At 37.7% G+C, this 24,574-nt stretch overlaps 1 protein-coding gene across 1 annotated transcript; it reads right to left on the bottom strand.

Moving 5' to 3' along the window:
* Nucleotides 1-251: 251 nt before the first annotated feature.
* On the bottom strand, nucleotides 252-21,791 carry LOC125178983 (the record flags this gene model as incomplete). Its single annotated transcript, XM_047883971.1, has 5 exons — nucleotides 21,652-21,791; nucleotides 12,578-13,615; nucleotides 1,445-1,530; nucleotides 930-1,087; nucleotides 252-354 (listed from the first exon to the last, which is right to left on the bottom strand). Coding segments are annotated over exons 2-5 (816 nt in total), but the record flags the coding sequence as incomplete, so codon positions are not given.
* Between the last annotated feature and the right edge of the window lie 2,783 nt (nucleotides 21,792-24,574).

Here is a 24,574-nt window from a genome sequence, read left to right as displayed (position 1 = left end):
TAAATATTGAATATTTGAGTCTTATTAAATATTATTATATGAAGTATGCACAAGTCTTTGCTGATAATAATGTTTTTGATGAAATATTGGGGCATCAAAAGACGATATTAGCATACGATAAATTAATAGGCACACGACCAAACAACAGGACTCGATATAATGCTGTACGTTTCACCACAATATAATTTAATATATCAATAGGAATTTAAAGGCAAAATGTTAATTTTGCACTTCCTCCTCTGAGTGCTTACCTCGAAAATAGATAGGTCGGAGCTGGTGACTTCCCGCCTGCCGCTGCCGTACTCTGCTTTGGTCTTCTTCAGGAGACGAAGATCCTCGGCGCCCTTCACCAGCCTGCGACGGTCCAACAACACCAGCGTGTTTAGGAGTTTACATCATTAAAATAACATCAAAGGAATAATGTTAATTAATGAATAGGAACATTTTTTGTGAATAATAAAAATTTAGATATTTCTGGATTAAGTATTTTAAGTAGATGAGGTTACGAAAATGAAAGTGAAGAAAAAATTCTAAGCAATTCAGGATGCCAATCCGACTTACTTTTCTAGTCTGACCGCGTTCGAGCAAATCGAAACAATCGATATAAATTATATAAAAACGTTCCGTTGTGATGGTAGTAGACTGACCCGCAGTCACGGTAGACTAACCCATGGTTGAACTAGTATAAGTTAACCCATGAGAAGTTCATTTTCGCGGAGGGAGCTTGTTTCTCGCCTGTGACGTAACTGATCTCAATGACGTCACGGGCATTAACCAATCACCGAAATGCGTTCAAACCAGTCAACCAATCCGTCATGGGAATGACGGGTTTGTTTACTTCTCTCGATCTACGTGACGTAACAAGAAAGCTGAACTGAAAGACGGAACTTCTCGTGGGTCAACCTTATATAGTTCAACCATGGACTCACCCGTCTACGGAGGCGCAGAGGTAGATAGCCCGTGACGAGGTAGACGTGGTCTTGATGGTGAGCACGAGCTCCGGCAGACGCGCCCTGAGTCGCGCTGCCAGCCATGACACGGCGGCGTCATCAGCGCCTGCGCCGAACTGGATCACCACCTCACAACCCTGCCATTCAAATAAATTATATTTATATATAATAAATATATAACTGGAAATGCATTATATAGTAAACAATTTAATCAAACGAATTCGGTAATGCGGATTTTTTCAAGCATTACGCCTCCTGGTATTTTTGAAACGTGACAACGAATTTATAGTGTATTGCCTGAAAATTCTCGCCGGTTGAGTTCGAGAAATGGAAAATACATGATTTGAACATTAGTGGCAATTTACTCTCGTGTTAGGTAGAAGAACGCTTGGTAAACCCAGTAAGCATAGTTTCCATAACAGTTTACCAAAATAAAACGTTGATATTTAAACACAATCGCAACAAATATTGCGCTCGAGTTATTATAGACTCACCTGCGTAGGTACTGTCTGCATCCAGAGTCTGCGTGGCAGCATGAGGTGGCCGCTCTGCGGGATGGTGCGCCTCAGCAGCCGACTTGCTGCACCCACAAAAAAAGGAAAACGAATTATTAGTTCATGCATAGAGAAAATGCTAGACAGACGAATAAAAAAAATTGATGTTGTCTATTTTTTAATTTCAAAGTACAGCGTAAACTAATTAAATCTTGATGAAATCCACCGTCAAAATTCGGCTAAACAAAAGTATACATGCATAGCATCTATGAAAAACGAATATTCGTTTTTAAAAAATCAAATGGAAGTTTGAAAAACTTCCATTTGAAACTGTAAAAATATAAAGCCACTCCACCGAATCCTGCACCAAGTTACCTCTTTAAATTCGTCATGCTGTCTGATTCTTTTCCCTGCAGGTCCATCTATTAAATCCCTTACCGTTGTTTTGCTGAGCCTGGACATGGATTGCAGGATTGAGCTGCATGCAAGAAGCTGTTTGTCGGGGCGACAGAAAAACAAAGCTTCGACTTCAGCAAACTTCTCCTACATTTGTGGAGTGGCGAACGAAATGCTACAAGTTTAGCTGGTAGACTGGAATATTTTCTTCGGCTATTTGAATGCCATGCCTGCTGGCCCGCAAAATTTTGGCATTTGCTTTACTTCTAAACTTGCAATATGATACCCCCAAAAAGCTAATTTTTAACATATAATAAGTGAAATTTAACTTCAATTCATTTTTTCAGTGGATTTTCCTCATGCCCATAACCAAATTTCATATTTAAACACAGACTATAGGATTACCGACATATTAAATTTACATTTTAAGAAATTGTGAAAACTTTTGTTTACTCTATTTATCATTCATAACCTGCTTTGATTGTGTAAAGGAAATGTTTACAAACTTGAAAAAACTATTTTCACCGACAGTAATTTTTTCACGCATTACTGGAACGACATCCTTCAAGAGATATTAGCTTGTCAAGATTCAAACACTCTTTCGAGCTGTTATGACAAGCCAAAAGAAAAATTGAAGCAACGCTAGCAACGAACTTCCTACCAATATCGTGATGAGGTGACAAGAAAAGGACCAACTGCCACCGCTGCAGACGATGTGATATCTAACGTAGACAATAAAGTGGTAGCGTCTGTACTAACGGTATTCATATCAGTTCACATGCAAATACACAGGCATGAGATGCGATTATGAAAGCAATTGCCATATGTAATAATGAGGCTACATCGGTAATGTTTCTTGTGCAGAAGCGTCTTAGTTGCGTCCGTAAGTGTAACAGCTGAGAGCTACAGTTGCCACAGTGTAACAGAGTCGATGCCTTAGCTGAAGCAGTAAATGCAAATGGCTGCAGTTGTTTCTGAAAAGGGATAATATCACAGCTGCAGTTGTAATAGCCTGAAGTCCCCATCAGCAATCGTATCAGCGTTACTACCACGATTGGAAGCGTAGCAGCGCTAAGGCCGTAGTAACTGCAAGTGTAGCAGAGTTAAGGCTGCAGCTGCACGTGTAGCAGCATACGGGTTACAGCTGCACGTGTAGAAGCGTTAAGGCTGCAGCCGCACGTGTAGCAGCATAAAGGTTACAACTGCACGTGTAGAAGCTTTAAGGCTGCAGCTGCACGTGTAGCAGCATAAAGGTTACAGCTGCACGTATAGCAGCGTTAAGGTTACAGCTGCACGTGTAGCAGCGTTAAGGTTACAGCTGCACGTGTAGAAGCTATAAGGCTGCAGCTGGAAGTGTAGCAGCGTAAAAATTACAGCTGCACGTGTAGCAGCGTTAAGGCTGCAGCTGCAAGTGTAGCAGCGTTAGGCCGCAGCTGCGGTGCCTAATTCTGGCCGCTATTTTAGCGATCCTCGGCCAGTCGATCGATGCGCGCGACGAACGACGGGGACCTGACGGTTGCGGTGGCCTGGTGGCGGCGTGGTTGTGGTGTGGTTGTGGTGTGGTTCTGGTGGCATAGTTGCGGTGGCGTGGTTGCGGTGGCCTGGTTATGGCCTGGTTGTGGCGTGGTTGAGGTGGCGTGGTTGCGGTGGCGTGGTTGTGGCGTGGTTGTGGTGGCGTGGTTACTGTGGCCTGGTTGTGGCTTGGTTGCGGTAGCGTGGTTGCGGTGGCGTGGTTGCGGTGGCGTGGTTGCGGTGGCGTAGTTGGGTGGCGTGGTTGCGGTGGCGTGGTTGTGGCGTGGTTGTGATGGCGTGCTTGAGGCGTGGTTGTGGCTTGGATGTGGTTTAATGGTTGTAGTTGCGTGGTAGTGGTGGTATTGTTGTGGTCAAACGTCTATGCTGTCAGTTCAAAGCAAAATGTTCACATAGAAACCTCCGCGTGAACCGAGCACTTCTACCTACACAAACTATCAACATAAGACCTCCGCAGTACCAGGATCTATTCAAGATTTGCTGGAACTTTCGTTTCAAAGTTGAAGATGCCATGCATAACTTTGCATTGATGAATGCGTGAGAGTCGAGCACTTCAAAAGTTCCATTTGATATTCATCCATTTAATTAAGCATTCGCCTTAGTTTAGAAACACATGACACTCTCAGCAAAGTTCAATGTATATACATTTTCTGTTCAACCAAACCGCTAATAAATTCATTCACTTTTCATTTAACAACTTCCTTTTATTCTAACATATTACTGCGTAAGTAAAAACGGTTTAGTTTTATTAAATTAGTTTGAACTTTTTCCGTGGAAGCAATTTTCAGATGAACTGCTACATCGCGGGAGGCTAAAAACATTGCTTGGGATTCCTCGTGAAAATCAATTGGCGGAATTGATGGGCTGCTCCTGAGCCCCGGACAGCGATCCGCGCTTTAGGATGCCGGGGGCGACCCGCCGGAGCATTGATAGTCTATAGGAACCGGATCGGTGTCTGCAACCGTAAAAATTACTATCTGAGTGTCAGGTATTAATATCGAATTAAAATTTTGCGTGAAAATGAAGCAGAGTAATATTCAGAATGAATATAGAACAGAATAATATTTAGCATGACGATTGACAGAAAAAATTAAAAAAGATGAGAAATTATTTTAACAAAATCCTTGTAAGCAGACTACAATTAACTTTATTTGCAGGACCGAGAAAGAATTACTATAAAATTAAAATTTAGTGTGAAGATGGATCAGAGTAATATTCAGAATGAGGATAGAACAGAATAATATTTATCATGAAAATTGACAGGAAAAATTAGAAAATAAGGGAAATTGTTCCAAAATGTCCTTTGCAGGGCTGAGCTTTCCTGCAATGTACGGCACTCGCCTACAAGCAATTACCCAAAACGTAAAGCCATTATTTTGCGTTCCGCTTCTTGCAGTAGGGAGAGAGAGGGGCGAATGCATCAGGAATCATGTTCCAACTTTTAGAGAATGCGGTTACGCCTAATGGCGTCCGTAAATAAACATCGCAACTGTGGAAACCAACTGTTTCTCGCAACTGTTTCTCGCAACATCGCAACTGTTTCTCGTATAGTCATCGTAAATAAATAATTTGGCTGATAATATTCCACGGCGGGGGTCGAACAAATCTGTTCGGAAATTCTGGTCAAGTTTTTGACCAGTTAACATAAAATGGCCTAGTCCTGGCTGGCCAAATTTTTTTACTTAACAAGTACGGAAAAATTAGCACGAATTTAACTCAACCTGTTTTGATAATTTAAACGTATAATTTTTGCACTTCTCAAATCAACTCGCTTATCTCTTGTACTAATCAAATAAACTCTTTTTTTTTATAAAATTCACTTTTTTTCATATTGTTGGCATGTTTCTTATAATAATAACTAATCTGTCTCCTTAATTTTCGCATTTCTAAACCTATGCTCGAGATTCTCTTTGTTGGAGGAGAATTCGATCTGATGTGGTGCCTGTAAGAGTGAGGCAGCTGATTATAAATGGACGGCCCGATACCACAAACTAAGAATCATCTTCTTAAAAATGCAGCCACAAACAAAGCCCGAGACGAAAACAAGCCATTCATCATGATTTTGTTGAGATGCGCGTTTACTTTTTGCAGAATCTTTGATGTATCTTGATTAAGGACAACGGAATGAATAGTTTTCAAACAAAATTCTCTAACTTTTGTAAGTCATGATTCATTATCTCAAATAGTAACATATCCATAATAAATTTCACTAATAGCCCTACTATCCAAATCACTGGAATGATTTGAGTCATTTTGAAGTCGTACTTTTTTCTTTAGAAATGATTTTGTAAGCTTCATTTAGAGTCCCCGAGCCAATTAGATGCTCATTTGCCGAGTCAGCAATGCGCTACCATCAATGGAGCGTCGGCCTGGAATTCACCTTCCATGCCTTCTATTTGCTGCAATAGCGGATGGCTTATATCAGATATATACAATATAAAACTTTAAATAACTTAAACGTGCTATTTTAAACGTGCGGGCCCTAGTATTTTCAAACCAAATTATTTTTCATCGCATATTTCGTGTCTTTCTTATTGGAAATGAACCTTATTATGATAAACCTTACTATGTCAGTGCACCGCAAAATATACGATGTCTTGATTGGTTGCCCCAAATACTAGTTGATGCTAATGTACGATATTTCATTACTTACTTCGCCTGATCGTCTCAGTTTTACCTTGAGTAATCTTCATGGCGTTTCCTTACCTGCAACAAAAAGGAAAATTTTATCAATTTCCACGTCAAAAAATGGCTCGAAAATAACTGTGAACAATTGCCCTCTTTATGATTTCCCAAATATATTAAGTTTTTCTGATCAATTTTATCAATTTTTAGAGCACAAACTTATGACAAGGAACCGCGTGCGCTGCGAAATCACCGGCTAGCATATCACTCAGCTTGCAGCAGCTGAAATACCCCTCAGCTTGCAGCAGCTGAAATACCCCTCAGCTTGCAGCAGCTGAAATACCCCTCAGCTTGCAGCAGCTTGCAGCAGCTAAATATCACTTTTCGCGCAGACAACCACTAACATCATTGCATTTACCGAAGCTGAACAACTATGGCGGCGGCTACTTGGATTTCACCCGAATCTAGAGCATAGCAGCGGCGCACTCGACGTTTGTTTCTCGCTGAGAAGGATATTATTAGCACCATAGTGCTACATCAAAACAGCACAGAGTATTCAATATGAAGAAAATATTAGCGCTTTTTCAAAATATGGCTGCTACTAATTTTCAAAATTACATCAAATTTTGTGTCAATTATGACACTCTTTGCATAAAAACTCTACCCCAATATCGAGGACTGTTTAATCATAATAATAATCAACATAGGTATGGTTATTCAAAATAATTTTTGATAATTTATAGAGGAGTAGACAATATTTTAAAACCTGGGGCTTTTTCATTCATATACATACGAATATTCAATTTTCATCAAGTTGTGTTAGTTTAGGGGTAGGCCCGGTAGGGTTGGGTTAGAACTTCTGTACGGAATAGAGCGTGCATGTTTTGAAAAGTGCATCATGTAAGGGGCTTGGCTTTTGCTTTAAAAGAATGTGAGAGTTTTTTATATTTTATTTGAGTCATTTTTTGCCCCAAGAATAACTGGAAAGTCTTGAAAAGCTTTGCCGTCCTACCATGCGGAACCTTTTGGTCTCAACACCGAAACATTTATGCGTTTCTGTCATGCCACAAGCCAGCGGTCTCGCTTAAGTTAACAGTCATGCAATGGACATTCAGTCATGCCCCAGTCACACAGCCGTATCACAACCTACCTGTCATGCTTCAGTCATGCAACAGTCAGCCAGTCAAGCCCAGTCATACAGCCAGAAAATATTCTACATGTCACGCTTCAGCCATGCAACAGTCAGTCCTGCCCCAGCCACACAACCATGTCACAACCTACCTGTCATGCTTCAGTCATGCAACAGCTAACCAGTCATACTGTCATGTCACAATCTTCCTGTCACGCTTCAGCCATGCAACAGTCAGTCCTGCCCCAGTCACACAGCCACGTCACAACCTACCTGTCATGCTTCAGTCATGGAACAGCCAGGCACTCAACTCTGCACCACAAGTCCCAAGTTCACGCTAATGGCTTAACACAAAGCTGGCAGAATGCCAGACAGGCACTGCAGTGCCCTCAGGTTACGGCTCTTCAAGCCTAATGTGGGTGTAGCGCAGGAGCCTCACAATAGAGCATCCTTTCTTCGACATTTTGCTGTACGTTAATGCAGAATAAACAACGATGAACGGGAATAATAAATTATTTAACAGGAAAAACATTTCCACTTCCATGAGAGCGTTACAGTGACATTGTCAAAGGTGACAACTTCAACCAATTGTTTTATGCAGCAATTCGAACACAAACTGTCATTATTTTTAGCGCATTTTCTCATTTATGGAAAAAATGCCCTATTATGCTCGTCATGTCCGTCCGTCTGTCCGTGACTTCACGTTTTCGTCGATTTTGAGAAAATGTGCTCTAATGTCACTCACTGCTGTGAGTACTGAGTTATATTTTTTTATTAGTTGTTAGGCAGGATTTTCAAAAAAGGTAAAATTTGAAATTCGCCGAGGGCAACAATTCAATTCGATTCTTTTTCCCAACCACAGAGTGGCATTGAAGCAAAGAACAATGTCATGCTGTGCTCCTCTCCAATATCGCCCAGCCAAGATTAGACTATTGTTGCTCTGTGCTCCAGTTTCCTGGACGAAGAAATATATTGCCATGGAAATACGTTGTTGTTCAGCGTTTCCTGTGTCTTGCGTTTTTTTCGGTCAAGTAATTGAACATTAAAGGTTATAATTTATTATTACATAATTTCAAAGGAAATTTTGCATGCGGCTAAGAAAATTTGCTCGGTAATATCTGGCTAATAAATTCTTTGAAAATTTATGGATAATACAAGTAAATCATTTTAACATTTACTTTTACTTTAATATAAAATAAAGTAAAGAAATTCATTCCCGATTAAGCCTAATCATCATATTATTGCTAAATTGAAAAGGACTGGAATAGCTAATGCCATGCATTCATTTTGCTTGCCAGAGCAAATACAGAATAAGCTAAAAATTGCTAAATGTGTACCACATAATAATTTTGTATATAAATTTGATTCATATATTGATGCCAAAAATTGACCTTTTAGCCCCATAAAAGCTGCTGGGGTGACTTTTCATCTCAGCAATACGGTAATAACATCCTGAGTTATTTCCTTTATCGCAACACCAACGCCATCACCTAACATGGCCTAAATAGATGAGGTAGAGAAGGAGGGATAAATAATATATTGCTGTTAAATTATATGATCCATTCTAACGATGAGTCCTTCCCAGATAAAAATAGTAATATCTTTATCATGATGAAAACATGTTCATTTTAACGTCGAATGATTCAAATGGATTGCTTTTTATTGCACTGAATGCAATAAAGATTTTAGTATGAAAATCTTATAAAAACAAAATCAATAGATTATTGGCGATTGATTTCGCCAACATGCTGAATGTGCACTTTCACCAGGTACTCCAATTGAATTTAATATTTGTGGCAAAACGATATTAAAAAATTACTACATTGAAAATCAAAAGTTCATTTCAGTTAGAATTTGAAAGTGGAGCCAAACGCCACACAATTGAGCAAAAATTATCTAGCATATTCGGCAGATTGTTTAGCGTGGGACGCGGCCCAACCCGTCTCATGTCGCGTGCTAAGTGCCACTATCACAGCCTCGTCTGCTCTTGTGTTGCTTCTAGGGAAGTTCTCGCGGCCGTTGCCCTGCCTGCAGACGGCTGACCCGCATAAATAGCTGGTGACCGATAAACTTTAGTGTATTTACTATATTTAGTGTATTTACTAATTTACTATAGTTAAGACAGCTATTAAATTAACTTAATTTACTATAGTTAAGACAGCTATGCAAATTAACTTAATTTACTATAGTTAAGACAGCTATACAAATTAACTTAATTTACTATAGTTAAGACAGCTATACAAATTAACTTAATTTGCTATAGTTAAGACCGCTGTACAAATTGATTAAAGCAAAGGCATTGACTTGTATCATGAACAGCATTGACAAAAACAAAGTTTCGAATTAAATTTTTTTATTAAACTTGCAGGCACGCATGTTCCATTGAGCGTTGAAAACTTAAAAAAAAATATTAGTTTGTTACTGAGCATTCCAGTTTTTTTAGAGCCGAGTCGAAGTTTAAAACTTAGATTTTCATCAATAATTCAAATACGAACGAGTCGACATACGAAATTTGCCTTTCGATGCCTGAATGGTGCTTATTTGGAATTCAGGAATGAGTCGAATCTGCTAACTGAGAAAATAATGACTGTGGTAACTCAAGTAAATGACTGAACTTAATGATTCCACTTTATATTGATCGCAGTCAACGGGAGACCTTTAGTTAAATGAACTCTGCATCATCATTTAATGGTATATCTCTTATTCAGCAAGATTATTGACCAGTCGCAATATTGATGGCTTAATAATGCTGACACATTGTCACATTGACCTCGCTGTATGGATGTGCTCATCAGGCTGACACTTATCAGCCTAATGGCAGCACACAGAAATTCTTCAATGAGCCTGATGACTGCGATACACTTCACAACGATCATATTTGAAACGAAGCGATGGTTAAAATTCATTCAGTAACTTGCTCGACGCACCGCTGCGAGTGACGTAGTGGTAGAACTCTACGGACTGAAGTCCTGACATTTAATTATTCAAACTTGAGTTGTAGGTATCTCGAAATACATTCAAAAGAATTAAAGTTGATCGTGGTCTTACACAGGAGGAGTAAATGTAGCATTCATATCCGTAATAAATGTCCTAAATTGACCAAAGGTTTCCAACGATAAAGCATTTATATTCTTACTAAAGAATGCAAGTTGATGATGGCTGCAAAATACTAGCAAACCCTCTTTGTTAGTATAATGGTAAATACTAATTAAAAATGGTACCTAATTCAAAGTCACTGCATCATTAGTTTTAATTAACCGGAGAATTATAGTACATTAATTTCGAAAATCTTTTCAAATAATTCACAACCTAACAGCACTTTATCAATCGTTGTTGCGTTATACCTTAATTGTTACTGACTAGACTGAATAAGTCTAGTCAGTCATGACCAGTGTCAGTGTCTAGTCAACTAGTCATGACCAATGGATGTTTCTCTGGAGAACATCAGTCGTGTTCACACAGTAGGCACCGAACGTTATTCACCTGAGTATCGATCGTTTCAGTTACTCCTAAAGTTGAAGAGGCTCGCTAACATCACTCAAAACTTTATAGCTCAAGCAAGGCAATTTTGCGGTCGTTATAGTGTGTGCGCTGCGTAAAATGATGGCTTGGAAGCACACTTCTAAGCTGCAAACATCTGCAGAGACACGACATTGACAATAGGGCTCTGTAGAAGGATGCAATAATCGATGCAGGCCTCTTTCATCTCACTCGCTACATGCCGACCTCCGCCCCATCATGCGCCGGCTCGCTAGTGGTGACAGAGAGCCTAAGTCTGACGGCGCACATAAAATTGTCGGTGTTCTCGATAAATTATTTAGTCATTACTTATTTTCTATCCTATTTTCTCGTAATAAAAGGTTTCAGCATGTAAATCGAGCTTAATTTTTTTATCTAATGCAAAATATGTTTTTAAAATTGTCAATAATATCACTAAAAATTTTAAATAGCTGGTCAAAAACCATGGTCTCGAGTCAACGTCCTTAAGTGAGATGCATACAATAATAAGTTTATGCAACAGAGTGTGTAATTTCAAATAGTTTTCTCCTTGAAACACACTTCTCTTCAATGCAATGTACAAGTAAATAAACTAATGATAGTCAACGAAGAACATTCCTGCATGGATTCTAATATAGATATCAGATTAAATTGCAGACAAATAATCATCAGGCCCAGGCTTGAAGCAAATTACAAATTAATATATTTCACAGCTTTAATAAAGTGAAAAAATCACTAATGAAAGTATCGAAGGTGACGCCAACCTAAATATTCATATGAATTGTTGCGTAATCTGCATAAATAAGAGTAGCAGTGAGGTCAAATATCGTGGAGTAGAGAGATAATGACCACGCGACATGCACCCTCTGAGTTGTGCCATACGACCAGGCCTACTAAACCACAGAACAGAACTGAAGCTTCGGGGTCCAAAGCTGAAGTCAAATATTGACTTCAGCTTTGTATTGATTCCAGCTTTCAGTCAAATAACTGAAGCTTCCAGTCAAATATTGTTCTGGTAATAAATGATGGCAGCCAGCAATCATTTGGTGAACAATATCAAGGAGAAATTTTTATCAGAAATCGATGCTAATGAAGAAGCAACTATATAACTTGTGGACTGCAAAGATCTTTTCGCAGCAGTTGATGATAATGGATGAAGAAAATGACAAACAGTATAAGCATTGTTTGAATCTGAATAAAGACCAAAAAACTTTCTGGAGTTGAAAAGATAACGAATAAACTGTATTTGACAAAGCGAAAACTTGAAACATATTAACAATTACACTAAAAAATATTGGAATCGTGCTCTCAGTGTCATTCAATTTTTGTAGCAGCTCGTATCCATGATGATTTATAACATCTCATACAAATAAATATCGGCGAAATGTTGAGATTTCGATCCATTATTATATTTTAGTTTATAAATACTTACAACTCATATCTGAGTTAAAAGTATATAAGGAACCACCAGGATCATTTGGTGCTGGACCGTATCCCGTACGGTACGTGAACAATTAGCATGATCAATTCATATAATTTATTTGCTCAACGATTCATGAGTTACGGGACGAAATAATTACGATTTATTCTCAATCACTCTTTTAATATCAGTGACATGGAGACTGCACACATAATGTCTACCTAATATGTAAAAATAACTAATTAAGGAAGCTATCCTGCGATTTACATCGTTAACATTGATGAAACATTCACAAATTAAATTTTCTTGCTAATATCCAATAGCAAACATATCCCCTATTTTGCACTAAACAATTTGCTATGTAGTCAACAGCGTATCACAGAAAAAATTAACATTTTTCTTGCCTACACAGAACAGTTCCACTAACCGTACACCATCTGCTTCTTCATTAAGTGACCGGTGGCAAAAGCAGTATTTTTCTAGCGCAATTTACAAGGTCAAGAAAGAAGAGATCTCTTCGTAGGTAGGAACTCACCAGCAGAGAGAGAGAGACGTGCTTTTCTCTTCACGTCGCGCTGATAGCAACTGCCTGAGCCTCCTGCAGAGCACCCCATTCCGGCCGCTGCTGATGGCGGGCTGCAGACCTTGCTTCCTACGTCGGTAGGGCTAGCGTTACTAGTGCTACTGCACGCACTAGTGGCTGCTAATTGTGAGTCAATGCGTAACTCAGTAATCTCATTGTTCTCTAAAGAATTCGCAGAAGCTGAGTTTTCTTGGCTCTCGTTTCCTTTAATTTCATCGCTTACGTTCACAGTGCTTCTCTCTAATGATAAATCTTTCGTACATTCTTCGTTTTTCACGAAAACTTCGTCCCTACTACCATAGGACGTAGAAAACCCTACATCATCGTCATGGTCACCGAGCCCACGTCCATGATGAAGATGTTCTAAGCTCTTTTGCTGGCTCAGCGAAGTCTCGCGAGACTTACGGAAATCGTCAGCCATCTTTGCAATGTAAATGGAATCACTAGAATGGAGATGAAGCGCGTTTTGGCGATAAATTACTTTATTTTTTGATGATATAATGTCCAGTGGATAAATTATGAATAAAGAAACGATGTAGAAGAATGATCCAAAACAACTAGGAATGTTTATACACTCACATCGATTCAGGGTACACAGTTTAGCCCTGGAAAACAAGAAGTAATCAGTTACACTTAGTAAAACTGTTTTATTTACTTTTATAAACTGTATTATACGCTATCATTGCCTTATGTTCAACGAAGTTATTATTTTCATCCCTCGATGGAATCTGCCCGGCAATTTCAGGCCGTTTGCGAGATGCTCGTCAGTGACGCTGATTGCATTGGAGTCGCAGAGGCAGAGCGCAACCTTGTCTACTTATCCTGTCCGCAATTGCATTGTATGTTTTGATGAAACTGCGTCTGTTTCTTCCGTATGATGTTAAATATTTCCAGCATATCTAGGTGTCTTTACTTCAACAAATTTCATCGGCTCTGGAATATTTTGGCAGTGTTACAGGATGTTCTGCGTCTGAGGAAGTTCAGCCCAGCCTGCGGAAGGAAAAGAAAGCAATTAGAAACTTTGACCGCATAGCGGTAATACTACTTTGCAAAAACTATGCTAATTATTGGCCAGAAATATCTCAGGCCGATCAAAATGTGGTACGCTGTAGTACTGAGCACTACCTATGGCATGTAGCATATACTCCCTATATGTACATACTGCCCTATGGGATGTAGCATATACTGCCTATTTTCCAATTCTTTAGCTCAGAAACGCGGCAATATTATACCTGAAATTACTCTGAAAATTTAACATCAATATTTTGGATGATTATCAGTCAAAAGTTTACATTATTTTTCAGTTCAATTATTTCTATAAATAACCATACGTCAGAGAGGAGGGAAGAATTATACTCGATGATAATATAAATATTACATAATGTGTGAATACTAAGAAATTAATCAAATAAAAATAGTGACTATATAATACAAATCATTCGCTAACTTTTAATGTGAGGGAGGAGAAAGGGTGTTAACGTTAGAATGTCAATTATTATGGATCATTAACCGCCAGCAGTAAAGTTCAGTCTCACATTTATACGGCCATCGAGCGATGACGCTGCCAATACTTCACACGAGGTGAACTCGCGGTCTAAATATGCAATCAGGTATCCAAACATGCAATGTTTACCAGCAACGTAATGGAAGCTAGACAGACATTTCCCTGGCATGCTATTATGTATGAGACATGCACACTTCATGCAACTACGTAAAAACACGTAAATACGCAGCTACATATACATAAACGTTAGTTATAATATATACGATGGTCATGCTAAAGTTATATGTTTCGATATTGCGAGTTAAAAATAACTGAACGCGAAACCATTCATGCACTGCTCAGGATAGACACTCTAAGATAAATGAGTGGGACAAAGACCGCCGCACTTCTTAATTTAATTGCCTCTATGTGAGTCATCCTGACCCAGTGTGTTCCGGTAAATTGGAATAGCAATGCTACGTCCGCTCTCTTATGGATAAAAATGTGCGTCACTATTTGGACCATATAAGCGATTAATTTTCAGCGCATTTTCTCATTTATGGAAATAATGCACTATTGTGCTCGCCATGTCCATCCGTCCGTCTGTCTGTCTGTCCGTTCGTCTGTCCGTGACCTCAAGTTTTCGTCGACGAGAAAATGCGCTCTCTGTCACTCACTGCAGTGAGTACTGAGTTATATTTTTTTGAGTGTGTGGATACCAGCGCTTGAAGAGCAGCAAAGAATACATCAGCTCTCTTATATATCTCTTATTTTATGCCTGTTATTTGATGAGCCTGTGGATGTATAGCAAATTTACTAACGTTCTCTGTTTGAATGTTTTAAATGAATGAAATTAAATTAATGTCAGGTAACACCTGTAATTTATATTCTTGACTTCTTTTCAATGACGCATAGTGAAATTATGCTCTAGATTAATTCATACATATGCAACTCGTATTTATATAAATTATTAATATTTATCAATATTGATATTTATATTAATAATTAAAGAGCGCACCCAGCTGCTACGTAATGAGCTTGGCCAGGTAAAGCTTCAGCTTACATCACCAAAGCTGCCGCAACTATGCCGGCCGAAATACCGTCATGAAAGCTGCTTAAATCTTGACTTTTCTGCTCAGCGCCAGCCAGCGCAATTAACTCGATCAAAGCAAGACTACTTGGACCTGCTGTGATGGAAACGCAACACAGAGAATAATTAAGCAGATATATTCGATCTAAAGAAGATAAAACCAAATAAACGATTTCGTAAGCCTTATCAACGTGAATTCTTCGACTTTTGAAAGAAAGATTAAGAAAATAAGGTTGTAAAATCAATTAACGCACACAAGAGAACAAAAGAACCACTTCTGATCATTTCAACAAAATTTTCTCAGTCTTTTAGCTCGTGTATACTGGCTTCTCAAGTTATTCACGCAGACATTCAGCACTCATTAACACGTTTTTCTTAACTTAGCTTCGCGTTTGTTTGTTGTTAACATTGACAACGAAAATTAGCCCACTTCTGATTGCTCTAGAGATCTGAAATTATGATGTTAATATGGCGCGTCCAGCACAGAGCCGATATCTGCTGTGCAACGCAATTCAGATACTCCTGAAAAATGTTGCTTATTTCATATTCCAATGGTAAGCTTCGTTTGGGTGAGCCTCTTTGCCATGGTTGGACGAATTTTGCCATATAGTGTAGAAAATGTGCGGAGAATCCATATTTTATGATAAACATGAAAGGTAAGCGTTTCATGGTCTAACGAGTTGGTATGAACTCTGCCAATACAATACATATGGACTTCGCGATTCTTAATTGTCCGTGTACCAACATTTTTATTGAATTAATTTCGTCGTAATTACTTTTTGTCAGTGTTTTGACTGAATTCTTTTCATAGTAAAAAAGACTTTGTATTTCTAAGACTTTTCAAAGTAAAGACTTTGCATCTCATTCTTACGAAGAAAATTTATGAAATTCCATTATAAAGGGCAATTTAGTGAAAAATTCATGTCTTTATTGTTACAGCTTGTCTCTTTAAACCACAATCAAAATTTTTGAGGAACATGGATGAAAAAATGTAAATTCAAATTTCTCAAAAATTGAATTTTGAAAATTTGAAATAAAAAACTTGAAATTTGAAATAAAAAAAAAACAAAATTATTCTATTAAATAATTCTTCTAATATTATTCTATTTACATCATTTGTGAAGTATTTTTATCAGTTTAAATCATTCGCTAAACATTAAACTTGAGGGAAGTGGCAGTCCAGGTTAGAGCGCTGAATGAAATAATTAAAATATGTGCAGAATGTGGTGCTCTCGTAGACGACCTTAATTGTACTTCATAAGTCTAATTGTACGCGGGTGACGAGGCTTATACTCAGATACTATATCGGAGCTTATATTCAGCATCATCATCGTCACTAACTACACTCAATATCGATCATGATAGTGTGAGATGATGTTCGAGATTCCAAAGCTTTAACGGAAGAACTGAACTAATGGAAGCAATAATAAATATATTTGGATAGATAGAAACAAAAACTGTTTTCACTGTATGATCGAAACTCAATGATGAATTATTAACATGTGCGAAAAATGTCGAAACTTTACTCCGTGCCGGGTAGTACCCATTTGAGTTCATTGGGGAGTTTTACCCACTCAATATCAGAGAGAATTTTTTCTCACTTCGATTTTCCCCTATTCTTTTTCGTTTTTTATGTATAATATTATACATTATAATAATTTACGCTAGAATTATTACAATACTTTACTTTTCACGCAGATTTTTCAAGAAAATAGCAATAACATAACATATATAGTTTATTTACAATGAAATAGCGTTAGTATTAGACGAGTTAAAATAAACTGTTGTCAGACTTACGATGCCATCAAGTGCTCAAGCAAAAAATATAATGCTTTTTTCGTCTCAATTTGAGGAATCTTGTGCAGTGCTTGGTGTTTTAAGTTTAATATTCAAATAAGCTCCTGGTGAAAAAAATTTTCGAAATAACCCCAGCCTCAACTGGGCCGCACAAATATTACCAGCTTACAATGTTACTACGTAACTCCACGAGTTCAAAAGTTATTCGTTGATGAAAATGTGTTCTGAAGTTGACAATTTTGCAATACTACAATTTTAAAGCTCAAAAAGAAGGATTAACCATAAATCCGTGTTAAATTAAACCATTTGACTTTATTCTAGAAAATTTAAATCAACTTAGAGAGACTTGAAATTATCATCAAATGCCCCGCTGCAACAACGGCTGTAAGCATACTAAGAGCATCCTAGATCTAGCCAGACACTTGTACACTTCAGCTGGGTACACACGCAGGTGTTTTACTAGCTCAGTGTTTGAGTTGGAAGTTAGTACTCTTGCAGTTAGACGTGTACTCAGCATCTGTGTATACTCAGCCGTCAGCTGAGTACACACTGAGGTGAGTCAAGGCCAGGCTCAGTGTTTGAGTTGTAATTTTGAGCTCGTGTTGAGACTTCCCAGTCAGTTGCTGCCTTTTGATTTGCTCTGAATTATAAACTAACTGAAATGAATTTCTTAAAGATATGCCTTCTATGGAATATTGCGAATAATTTTATATAATGTTCTGCAGTTAAATTGAGTCTAGAGAATTTATCTTGATTGTTTTGCTGCTTTTAGTGTGAAATTGGCTCGAAACTCTCTTTATATTCAACATTTTAATATTTGTTAACATTTTAACAACTTTTTTCCATCGTCGCAAAATGATAAGTATCTTGTACAATACGAAACGAATGTTCGGTGCATCGTTGTACTAAATGAAGTCTGATTTGTTAATCGTTAATCATAGGTAACATTGATAAAAAAAATTGAAATATAGTTTCGATAATTATCCGAAGTAAATTTCGTATTGAAGTGAATGAAAATACGAAAATTGAAGAAATTAATGCTGCCAATACATCCCTCATAACATATTACGTCAAGACAAGTGAAATTATTGAGGTATTGGCAAATTTGAAATTATTGAAATTATTTACGTCAAGACAAGTGACAAATTAATGCAGCTGCCCTCTCCTCAATTGCAAATCTCTAATATTAATGTAACTAGCATACCTTAAGCTAAAGAGCGCAAAGACCACACGTGCAGCATTTTTCGCATAAGCAAAAATTACCACAGTCAATAATGCGCAGAAGAAGTGTGCGCCAGCGCTAATTTATGACGGCAACGCCTTACTCATGAAGTAAATTGGCATTACCGGAGATATTGGCGTCGCTGCTGGCATGTGTTTAAGATGGCTTCGCCATAAACGTGCACGGATGACAATAAACGTTAACAAGGCGTGTGCTGCAGTGCTGTCATAAACATGCACTCACGGCAATAAACGTTAGCAAGGCGTGTGCTGNTGAGTTGGTGTCACTGCATTGGTTTCTCCCAGTGGGATTCTCTAAATGAATATTCTCCTGTAATTTAAATATTTGTCAGTTTTTTTAATTCTCGACTCTTCCATTCAGTTTGGTAAAAGATGTTTCCTCACATTCCTTTTACATTCCATTCCACATTCTAACTAATTTGTTTACTTTCTACTGCTTAAATACCTGTCTCTTATACACATCTAGATGTGTATAAGAGACAGCTTTATGAGGAAATAAACTTTTAATCATTGCTGAATTTATCTTTGAACTTCTGTTTCAGTTTGACTACTCGCCCGGCTCACGAGTACAGTCTCACTTACAGTCAAAGTCTCATGGTTTCTTAGTTCGCGTGGCTGGTTTATTCCTACCATTTTATTAAGTAAGAGAACTATTTATTATCGCAGCAGAACAATTTGAATCAAATTTATCATAGAAGGAAATTACAAGCAGGGATTCTTTATTTTAATGTAAATTATTTTATGCATTTTTCAGAAGAATATGTGTCGTTTCTATAAAATACTTTTCCGTCTCTCTGCAATATTAGTTGATGAATATTATGCACACATTTGAAATAAATTTAACAAACTGATCAGTTAAATTTACATTCAAGAAAGCAAAAATACCGCAACAAAGCACTCGTTCTCTGCTAACCGATCGAGCGCAGTATTTATACAGGCTATTTCTTCAACAATCCAAACTCCTCATCTAAATTATTAAACTTAGCCCACACATTACGAATGCAATTTGGTTACATTTTTGACCTTCAAAATTTTATAGACATGCCGAAATTGTACACTAGCTGTAAATCACACAATTTTGCAAATGAAACTTAAAAAACTACAATGATTACTGCAGAAATTGTTGCCAGGGTATTAAAAGACAGTAAAGTATTGTAGCCACGTTCGGACCGGTGTAGTCGTGAAGAAATAGCACAACATTTAACAGAAATGTAAAACAGCAGTTAATGCTTGGCATTGGCATTGGCCCAGCTGCACTGTAGTCGCACAGACGCAAATCAAGCGCTGTTCTCGAGTTCACTGTTCATTTGTTAAGGGTATATCCGCGGAAGCACAGCGGCTGCCAAGCTTGTTGTGCCTTTTAACTTCAATTGAGACTCTTATTGTAAACGAGCTCAGCTGCAAAGATCACAAACAATGCAGTTAGCATACGGTCGTTATACGTGAGTCAAGTTGGCAGTGTGTCATCTTATTTAAATAGCTAACTTTATTCTATATTTATGCGCGAGAGTCTTCAAAGCTGGTTACGAGCTATAAATATTGTAGAAAAGAACACTTACTCTATAATTATTTTAGCTTAGCTTAGCTAAGTGCCTCCATTTTTTTAAGCCGGTTGCTAAACTTTAAAAGGTACAACATGGAGAGAATCAATCAATATTATTTTACCCTGAAACTCCTGATCTGTGGAAATCTGTATTTATTAAAATCGTGTAGTAAGAAATTGAAAAATACCAAAGCAAAACATGTTCTTAAAAGAAGGATTAAAATTCATCTAGTCGCGCTGAAAATTATGAAAACTTATGAAAAAGAACAATGCCGACTGGCATCAATAACCTAATAATTCCACGTTCCATTCCATTTTTCCAAAGGAAAAATTCGATGTATTTGGATTTACCTTTTAATACCAATGGCCGGGAGACAAAATATCCCGAAACACGGTCAAATGTTTCGAAGGGCAAATTTTCAAAGGGCCTTTCATCTTCTCGGCATTTTGCAACAAAATCGCATGTAAACCCAAATTTATTGGAATCTAGTTGAAAGTAAGACACGTCAATAAAACGGCAAATTTCACCGAAGGTCCGACATTAATCTTTTTGCATTTGAAGCAGCTACAAATCACCTGCTAAAACCTAAGACTTGGAAAAGGCGGCATCTTATCAAGGAAAAGTTGGCGGAATTTTATCAAAGGGTAAAAATTTACCAAACGATAAATTTTCCTTTACGATGTGCAACGACAGATGCGATATTTATTAAACAATCATTCAATTGCGATGTGCAATTGAATGATCGATAATGTCAGGCATGTGAGAATTGAGCAAATTCAGTCAATAGTGCTACATAAAGTTAAAAGAGCCGGGATTAAATGCTTAAAAATAATCAAATAAATTCACTAAAAAAGTTTCAGTTTCAGAGTTCCTGACGTGAGTGTCTGGCTTTGTCTTTAAAAATTAAAAAGCGACGAACTATAAAAAATGGGCAAGGTGCTCGCTCGTCTTAGTCGTTTGAGTTCAGCAACAGAAAAAATGTGAATAAATTTAGCTCAGTACTAAATAAAATTAAGAAAAATAAAATGTAAGGAATGAAATAAAAATACATAGATCAACTAGCCTCAAAATTAAACGATAATTCTTAGCTAATGCTGGATTGAAATGTGCGAAAAAAATCATATACTAAACTCCAAATCGATTTTTATAACACTCGCTTTAAAATTATGATCTGAGCAGAATAAATATAATCACTCATTTCATTTCAATGTTATTAAACAGTTTCTTGTACCTGATATTGGATAATTTTAATTCTTCATTTTCATTTCCAAATGAATATTTCTGCCTTCCAAGCTGCGGTCAGCCTCGAACAAGATAACCCCATTTGAAATAATTTATTTTATCAAAATTTAGATCATAGTAATTTGAACAATTAAATCCTTCAAGTATCTCAACAAAAATGCTCGGCCTCAAAATTACGAAAGAAGAGTAACGCCGTGAGAGGCTTTCGTCTCATGCGTCGAAAAAAATGTTTGACATAAATCTGTCAATAACCTGTCGGGTGTTTAAGAGTCATGCTGCTAGCCAGGTGCGACATATCTACTGCTTAAATACACCATAGAACTTGAAACTGCGGCAAGCGTATATAGACACAACTTAAATAAGTAAAACCACATAAAATTATCTTTAATAATTAGCTAGAGTTATTGATGCATATTCATGTGCATAGTAGCTACAATGAACAATATTTTGCCTGTAAGATTAAATACAAAATTATTGAAGCTGGAATAAACTATAGTAGCTTTATTTAAAATTGAACATCAATTGAACTAATCAAAGAATAAAAGCATAGAAAATCATTCAGTGTGACAGAAAAGAAGTTCAAAATAAAGGCTGCAGCAATGCATGGTACAGTAAATATGGCACTCACCAATTTTGAGGAGATACATCACGTCCATGGTGATAGTGACGGCCACCAACCGCACCGGCGCCACAGCGGAACTGGGCATTTGGAGCGCCGTTCAGAGTCGCAACGTCGGGCCTTAAACTGCCGCTACACGTCACAAACTCGGCACTAATTATGAGGGCAATATTCTTTATGGACATTAAGGTGGTATCTGTGCTACGCACTCGCCAGTATCACATGGAGGAGTCTAATTATGAGAGAATATTCCTCATGGACATTAAGGTTGTGTTATACTATGCGCTCAATTCTTTGTCATGGGACCCCGAAGGCTTTAAATTTAAGCCATTCACTTTCATAATTCGAGAAATTTTCTGCTCAAATGTTTGTATTAGTTCCGAAGTTAGCATTCAACTCAATGCTATTTGTGAAAAAGGGGAAAATGTGCTATTATTACTTATTTAAGCGAGCAATTTTCATCAAGTTTTTGTTCTTCCACAAGGTTTTCAAAACATATAATGATATCATTAATCAGAATTCAGAGCATGAATACATTCATATCAAATGGTCATCTACATACTTGAGTAGAAGTACTGTAAAAAAAACAAAAAAGACAAAAAATACGAACTCCTTCATAATAAATTAAAGTGACCAATTCCGATGTACGACCTGACTTCTGAAGGAGGTTTTTATTACAGGGCATTTATTTGTTACAGAAAATACTTGATTAGAAAAAGATTAATCATTTGGACTTTCTTTGTTTCATGTGGGCATTTTATGAATTTCATCCCAAGAATACATACTTTAAACCAACAACTTATGACTCCTACGGTTCGACCCCTCAAATTTCTGGAAAATTGTAGCAAATTTGAAAATTCCTTTCAAATTTATTAAAAACTTTGCAAATTGGCTGGTATTACTTGAGGCATGACTAATAAATAAAAGTCAAAACACTAGCATTTCTAGAACTGACTTTTTTCCTGAATTTCTTTCCCTTGCATTGTTCTAGCAAGCGCAGATGGAAAACACCGCAGTTCAATGGTCGCACCGCAAGCATGGGTGAATATCAATAACAACATTAATTGGATGCGCGGACCTTCATGGCAGCAAGTAACATTCAAATGTCAACAAACAAATCGATTTCCGGCAGCTGCCCTCAACCCTTGCGAAAAAGTTCTTTTTTGTTCACATAAATTCATTTCTGTTCAGCAATATTGTTCATCAATATTGTTAAATTTAGACATAGTTTTTGCAATCATGTTCAGTGTCATTGTTGTAGAACCCGTATTGTGATACTTAATTAGTCAGGAAAAATTCTATCTCATATCTATGCAACTCAATGTGCGTTGCAGCTGGCGAGCTCAATACTAGTTAGTGCTAAAGCTCAACTTTTCTAGCAGAGGTTAGTGCTAATTTACTAAAATTAGTGCTAATAAAGTATAATTAATTGTAGCTTGAGACATAGCCAGTAATACATGTACATCTCCATGTTTATGTATTAAATATGAAATAACTTTTAGCAAAGACTATTCAAACTTTTGACTTTTGTAATACAAAAAAATGGGCTATTCAAGGTTCTGCTTATTAGTCTCGATGGTTTACGTATATGTTCACAATTTGATTTGAATCTTAATTATTTTCCATTCCTCATTTGTTCATGATTCCCTACATAACTCATGCATTTGTCATATGATGAATGCTTGCTAATATTCCGTCTCAACGAGCAGTCAATGAAGTCACTAGTGTCTCAACACCCAATGAAGTCACTAGTGTCTCAACACCCAATTAAGTCACTAGTGTCTCAACATCCAATGAAGTCACTAGTGTCTCAACACCCAATGAAGTCACTAGCGTCTCAACACCCAATGAAGTCTCTAGCGTCTCAACACCCAATGAAGTCTCTAGCGTCTCAACACCCAATTTGCGCCCACTGAGGTGGCGGCCTTTGAAGTTCAGAAAAATTCCTGCGGAATGCAGTCTTTCACCTCCATTCTTTATAGGAACGCAAAAGTAGAATCGCCCTCATTTTTTGCTGATTTCATTTTTCGTGCATCATGATTTTTTCAGGCAATAGTGTCCGTAAATTAACTTAAATTCTGTTTTTAATTCATGCATGTAACAGTACTCGTTCCCTTCCTAGTGACTAATAAAGTACACGTGTTTTTAACATTTAGGTGCAGTTCTGAATTGACGTCCGATGTCTGCAGTCTGAATCCACAAAAAAAATTGATTAGATAAATATCGTCTCTAGAATTTGAAGCGAAGCTAAAGCGTGAATTGAAGTGAAGCTAAGCATGTCAATGGCAAAAACATCTAGATTTATTAATACCGACGATGCCCAGTAATGAAATTCTATTCACGAATATTTCTATCAGAACAACAATTTCACATTCCATCACGCCGCCTATTGTCACACTTCATCGAGGATATGCTGCGAGTGAACGCATTGCAACACGACGCGTTATCGACAAGTCTCGGCGCGAACCTAGAACTTTCTTGAGTTTGTGTGCCACGTAACCTTCATAACTCGTCGCGCTGCACAAATCTCGGGAACAGAATTGCTCATTAGGATACACGAGCAACACATGAAGAGGCACCGCATCATCTCACGACACACGAGTTAATCACCAGCACGACCAGCTACTGACTGCGACGGCGGTGTGAGCACAAATGTGCGCGACACGCGCGCACCGCACACAAGAAGCTCAGCGCACAGTGCAACCCCAGTCATTGGCTACCCTCACACTCCCGAGCACCCCTCCCTTGAATTTTTCACTCTTTTTCTCTTTTGCGCTAGGAATTACGTTTAGCCAAACATTAGTTGTTATTTTTTCCACACCTCGCTCCTCATCTCAGGAAAATGTTCACTCTGTGTCGTTGCTCTCTTTCTTCTCTCCTCTACTATGCTTGCCACACCCCCGACCCCCACAAGCGAGGGGTGTTCAGCCGA

This window comes from Hyalella azteca, unplaced genomic scaffold (assembly GCF_000764305.2).
Source record: "Hyalella azteca isolate HAZT.00-mixed unplaced genomic scaffold, Hazt_2.0.2 contig14191, whole genome shotgun sequence".
NCBI lineage: Eukaryota > Metazoa > Arthropoda > Malacostraca > Amphipoda > Hyalellidae > Hyalella > Hyalella azteca.
Note: the sequence above shows the minus strand (reverse complement) of the source record. Positions and strands in the feature narration are given on the sequence as shown.